Source organism: Pteropus alecto, unplaced genomic scaffold, assembly GCF_000325575.1.
Source record: "Pteropus alecto unplaced genomic scaffold, ASM32557v1 scaffold224, whole genome shotgun sequence".
Classification (NCBI taxonomy): domain Eukaryota; kingdom Metazoa; phylum Chordata; class Mammalia; order Chiroptera; family Pteropodidae; genus Pteropus; species Pteropus alecto.
Genome location: NW_006436289.1, coordinates 3,456,324 through 3,463,018, shown reverse-complemented (window position 1 = coordinate 3,463,018; position 6,695 = coordinate 3,456,324). Strand labels below are relative to the sequence as shown.

General features: G+C 38.0%; 1 protein-coding gene across 1 annotated transcript in view; it reads right to left on the bottom strand.

Moving 5' to 3' along the window:
• The window catches only part of LOC102893007 (NXPE family member 1), a 7,912-nt gene extending 1,687 nt beyond the window's left edge, over positions 1 to 6,225 (bottom strand). The window contains 2 exon segments of the mRNA XM_015590109.2: positions 4,060 to 4,121; positions 5,810 to 6,225. Of these exon segments, the coding sequence (XP_015445595.2) occupies positions 4,060 to 4,121; positions 5,810 to 6,210 (463 nt within the window). The 5' untranslated portion in view covers positions 6,211 to 6,225.
• Positions 6,226 to 6,695: the final 470 nt, after the last annotated feature.

Here is a 6,695-nt window from a genome sequence, read left to right as displayed (position 1 = left end):
TTTCCTGGTCCCTTTTCTTCCTGGTACTATTCTTTGATCACCAGTTTTGTTATAGGCATTTCTACCTTTTTTTTTTTGAGAGATTTTGATTCATCTGGACTCCTCCTTGTTCATTTTCTCTCAGATCTGGTCATTGATTTAGTTTTTTTTTTTTTTTTTGAGAGGTTTTGATTCATCTGGACTCCTTGTTCATTTTCTCTCAGATCTGGTCATTGGTTTAGTCTTGAAGTTCTCTCATTTCTTTGTCATTCTTTTTGATTCTGTGGTGACTCAGGCTTTTGTGAATATTAGTGGTCTGCTAGTTGGTGTCTTTGTATCAAATCATTAACCTTTGTTCCATTAATGAAGCAATAATCTTATTTTTCTATGAATTTTTTCATAGGAATATTTTAAAGTTAAAAAAAGATTAAAATATAATATGTCCACATTTTAAAAACTTCAAATAGTGGAAAATACCTGGCTTGAATTAAAATTTAAATAGGATTTTTCTAAAAGTGACACAAAACAGACAACACAAACCAATATTCTGAGATTTCCCAGTAAGTCCCATTAGAATTATAGGTTCTGTTGGCACATGATCTGCCTTCTAAGTAATTTCAGGTAGCAATGCACCAAAAGTTTTGTTATGGCATCAGATTTCTTACCTGTCATATTTCCTTGTCACTCACCACGCCACTCCCCACCACTGCACCAATGCCTTGTGTTTTAGGTTTTGTTATATCAGCACTTCTGTACTGATATCACATCCTGTATTAGACAGGAAGCAAGTAATAATGACCTAAAATATACATATATCCCTCACACAAAAGTCCTAGAGTGAGCAGGCCAGGGCTAATACAGTGTTGGATGTTGTCAGAGACTCCAGCTCCTTCTATCGTATTGTTCTGCCATTCTTTTTTTTTTCTTGGAGGGGAGGGGTAATGATTTTAGCTTTATTTTTTTACAGCTGTATTGTGCTATGACTGATATGCAGAAACTGCACATATTTAATACATACAGTCTCATGAGTTCGAACATATGTATACACCATGATACCATCACCAGAGTCCATGATACCATCACCATAGTCAAGGTGCCGTTTTTTTTTTTCTCCCCTCTTTAAATTCTCTACCCGCCCCCATTTCTACCCCTGACCCATGTATGTTGCTGTTTCCCCTTAAGAAATGGATCTCTGAAGGCAGGGCATCCCCTCCCACATGCTTGCAGTGTGCACCTGGGGACTGGCGCACCCAGGGGGCCCGGAGCACCCAGGTATGGTCCATGGCTCCACCTGGGACACAAACCCAGGAGCTTCTGCATGCAAAGCAGACATGCTAACCACTACACTATGGAGCCACCCTGGTGCTGTTCTTAATATGACTTCAATCTCATGTGCTAACATGGCTCTTTCATCTTTCACCATTATATCTTCAGTTCAGCCAGTAAGAAGGAGAGAAATGCGAGGAGAGAAATGGAAGGGGAGAGCAAGTTGTTTTACTATTAAAGGTGTGACCTAGGAGGTTTCTAAATTACTTCCACTCAAAATCCTGGCAAAAATCTAGTCACGGCCACAGCTAGCTAGCTACAAGAGAGGCTGTGGTCTTTAGTTTGGTGACTGTGGTCCCAGCTAAAATTATGGTGTTCTGTTACTAAAAAGGAGGAATGGATAGTGGGAGACCACCCACAGTCTCTGCTTCACTTTCCATAGGCCTGTTAGTCTCTGCCTATGTCTATAGAATAGTCATCAACATGGTTGTACTGTGTTTGTAACTTGTGGACAAAGCTGCAAGGTGGTATGGCGGCCGAATTGGAATATTCTTGAATAGCTATTACCTGGAATAGCTAAGTCCTATTAATTTGGCTTGTTAAAAAAGAGAGTTTTCATAATTCTATGATTACGTTGGAATTTCACTGTGACATGGTTGGGTTTCTATGGAAGCATGATAGCATTTGCACCATGGATGGCCGAATACCATAATCCTAGAAACTTTAAATCCATGCTTATTAAATATTTCCATCCTAATAACGTTCAGGCATACTTCAGTGAGAAAATAGCCTTTGAGTTTATTATTGTAAACCATATTTTGTCAGAGTATTTATGTGTCAATATTTATGTGTCAGAGTATTCATTTTGCCAAGTGTCAAACTAAATGCTCTATAAGATTATTACAAATATATAACAAATTCTCTGATGATTAGTCATGGATTTTCATTTTACCTAATTTTAGAATAGGCTTGAGTATTTTTAACAGTATGTTGTTAATAAGATTAAGATTCCATTATATTTATTGATTACTTTAGAGATTGTGGTAGGCAGACTAATGGCTTCCCAAAGATACCCACTCCTAATCTCTGAGACCTGTGATTATGTTATCTTCAGTGGCAAAAGAGACTTTCCAGATGTGATTAAGCATGTGGATTTTGAAATGGGAGATTATCCTGGATTATCTAGGTGGGATCAATTTAAATCTCATAAGTCCTTAAAAATATAAGAGGGCAACAGAAGAGTGGATCAGAAAGGTGTGACTCAAAAACTAAACCCACTAATGTAGCTTTGAAGATGGAGAATGGGGGTAACCTCTAGAAGCCAAAAAAAGGCAAGGAAATGGATTCTCCGAGAGCCTCCAGGAAGGAATGCAGCTCTACTACATTTCTTGATTTTAGCCCCGTGAGACAGATGTTTGACTACTGAACTAAAGAACTACAAGATGATGCATTTTTGTTTTATGTCATTTGATTGACATCTTTTTAATATCAGGTCATCACTTCCAGAAACAACAGTGTTTTTCTATTTATATAATTTGTATTTTACATCCCTTAGTAACATTTAAAGTTGTTTTTATATAGATCGTGCGTATTTTGTTTAATTGTGAATTAACTTTAAATCCACAAAGGGGATTGTATCACTCTCTTTTGTGATTGGTTTTTGTAGCTTTCGAAACCTTACTGAGTAAACTCTAAAATGTCAGCATGGTACTTGAGAACCTCCATGCTTTAATTTCTTTCTTTCTTTCTAACCTCATCCTTTGCTACATTCTACCAAATGCTCTCACTCCATTGGCTAATTTTGCTAATGACCAGAGTTATCAGATAAAGAATACGGGATACCAAATTAAATTTGAATTGTTTCTAACAAGGAAAAATTCTTTAGTTTAAGCACTTCCTGTAAAATATTTTCCCTTTATCTCATGTAATATGCATTAAGCAATTAGAAATTTCTCAGATTTAACTGCTACCCTGTATTATTTGCTAAACCTGGCAACCCTACTCACAATCTTTATGAGTTTCACTTTCACCTCATTCTCTGTCTACAGATATTTTTCAGGGCTAAGTCAAATACCAAATTTAATGTAAGCCCTTTTGCCTTTTTACTTTCTTTATAGAATTGATAAGTTGAATGTCTTTCAGATTGCAACCTTGCTTCATTTGCCCATTATGCCTCATTTTTATTACAACTTCAATAAATAGTTGCTGAATAAATGAATAAATATTAGGCAATAAATCATTAGTTGAAGTAAATCACAAAATGTTATTGGTAAACTCAGATAGGCTTTATAGAAAGTTATTTTAAAGCTAAGTATAAACATTATTCTTTAATAAGTAACATGGCTTTGTGTTTGCCACTAATACATTTTTAATAAAATAGAAACTCCATGTATAATTGCTGTGTGCATCAACTAAAGTCAGGAAGTTATGCCAACAGAGAATAACCCAACCAAAATATTTCTACTCCAGAGTTGTGGGTATCCATCAAAGACAGTTGCACAGTACTCTCAACAGAATCACAGACTCCAGGAGATGTACTCCCAGGTCTAAATATGAATGTAGGATACTAATAATTTCCCCCTTTGGATAATTTGGGATAATATCTGTTATAAAAAGAGTTTGAAGTAATTTCTTTGAATTTATTTCTCTCTTTAAAATCCAAGGTGATTATATCATAAACACCTGCTAGGAAATGTGCTCCTGGAAAACTATGATTAATTACAATGTTGATACTGATACACTTTCCTCTGCATAAGAATGCCTCTTAGAAGACTCGTCCCAAGTACTACCTACCACAGGATAGAGCAGACTTACTGCTCCATTGAGAGACATCATTGTGTTTAAGATGTTTTATCATTTCAACTCCAATATTGGACCTTCAAAAAATAAGACAACAAATTAGCCTGCATGTCTGTCCACACAATACAGGTAATAGAAGTCACCTGCTTGTGAATGAAGGCTAATCTAAATTTTTTTACAACTGAAAACTATTGTAAATTTTGTGTGTAGTATTGGGCATTGTATATGAATTAGGAGTTTGGAAAACTGTCTACCTTTCTGAGTGCACCTGGAGTCCAGGGCAGCTATGCTCATCTGCCACATGCAATCAGTGTGTCCTGGAAATTTAGATTCAAAGTATTATCTAATCTGCAAGTTCCATCTTGTTGCTTCTGCGTTATTTATTCAAGTCAGTAAGTTGTATTATCTGCTCTGGATGTCTCTTCAGGTTCAATCGGAGAAGGTATCAGCACTTTTTCATCCTTACTAGGATTTAGGCATAAAAGATGGTTAGTGGGTAGGAGGAGATTTGGTGAGCTGCACCATTAGAGATCAAAGGGAAAGAACAGAAGGCAACTGTACTTTTTCTTTTTGTAGAAGGGAGCCAGGGACTATAGATCAGGAGCCAACACATGGAAACTATGTAAGATCTGGCATGTGTGTTATTTTTCTATGCTTGCTATCCAGACTTGACTTTCTCATCATATTTTTTGAAAGTTTTAGGAAAAAAAAGCTAGAGCTCACAGTACTTGACTTTGAGTACTGCTAAGAAAGGGGTTGCTGAGGACCCGGCATTCCACTCTGTCACCAAGCTTAGAGAAAAAGAATCTGCAGGAAAAAAAAAAAAAAGGATCATAGCAGAATGGAAAGGGAAAAGGAAATGAATTGAATCCCCAAGACTTACAGAAACTTAGCTAAGAAGTAAAAGAGTCTGGAACTGATAGATTGTCTCAGCACTTGGACCGCATGTTCTGAAAAGACCCTGAAGGAACGAAGGTCTGTTTTGTGAGCAAGGAGAGAAAGGCATGACATTGATGCAGCCATGATTGATAGGAGAAACATGCTTACACCTCAGTTATTAGAGGCCTGTTCAACCAGAGGTCACTAGGTCACAACTTGGGGAGTATGAAGGACTCCTCCAGCCTTAGCAGTGCCTACTGAGGAATATCTGATCTTGAGATCAACTGGAAATGATCAGTAGAAATTGGCTTTTGGAAAGATTACTCAGGCTACAGTGTGTACAATGGATTAGAGAGAGTGGGATTGGAGGGAGGGAAGCTATGACAAATATGCTAATGAGATGATGATCTGAACTCAGCACTAGGCATAGAGAGGAACTGATGAATGTAAAAGATTTAAGAGGAAGAATCTACAGAATATGGTATGGGGGATGAAAGAGCATGGGTATTATTATACATTTATCAAGGAATCCTTTTTTGGTATACCATCTATTAATATAATTGCAGAATACTTTTCCACTGAACATATTTTGTAAAACCTAGGTCTATAATAAAAGATGTGACTGAATCTAAGAATACTACTCATGGAGAAGTACAGGCATATCATACAGAGTTCCACCTTGGGCAGCCCTTTTTGTTGAACATTTGAGTGACAATGCCAACCTTGGCAGTGGGAGTCATAAACAGGGGGCCTATGAAGACACCACACATCTGACCAGACATTGAGTAGAAGAGGGTCTAAGAGGGTCATGCTCAATACCAATTGATATGGGCACTGTAGCTCTGCCTATGGGCACTTCTCAGTTTGTCTAAAAGTAAAACTTTACCTGTGAAAAAGTCTTTTTTCTTTGATAGTAAGATAAGAAATTCCTTGATTCTTGGTGGTCATGTGAGTGAGGGCCTCACAGGGCATGTGTTGAGGTCTCACACAGTAGATGGCTTCTTGGTCTCGACTAACCAGGTACTTGCACAGTTCAGCACTTAAATTTAAGGTCAGGCCACATTTGGTGAAGACATGGAGGGTGCCATTAACAAATTTACCTTTGAAAATAATCCTGTCATAGCCTTGGTTCCTTGCTTTCCACAGAACTGACACCCCCTCACTGGGGTGGATGAGCAGGATAGATAGAGTGACCTTCCAGAACAGAGTAAAGCTGACAAGGTAGGTGCCATTGTTGAAGTCTGTTACCTTTCCTGCAGCACTTGCCTTCAGGTCAGGGGAGGACATCCTGGCCCTCAGGAAATCCCTGCCATATTCCTTCCTGTGTCCCAAGTGGTCCCTCACCTGCAGCAGGATGTCTAGCTGATCCCCCCTGCAGTATGTGTCTTGAGGGTTGAGGATGGTGGCTCTGCTGTGTGTGGCACTGGTGGTGGTGTTCGCATCAGTGAAGGGTTTGGGTGGGATCAGCTGATTTAGTTTCTCCATGATTTCCTTTATTCTCAGCTCAGTTTCTGTTGGTGACTCTAATGGACTAAGTGGTGTTTTAGGGTCTGAGGACTTTGTGGAGATATTCCAATGATGGAGGGAGATGGGGAGATGGGTACATTTAAATCAGACTAAAACTGAAATGACAAGGAATGCAACAAACTATGCAATACATCTGTCTAACTCATTTTTACTTATGAGTTTGAATATTTCTCTTTTAATCTTGATATTTTAGAGAATGCCTCAACAATTATAGATAAATATGTTGAATCCAAAATATATAGCTC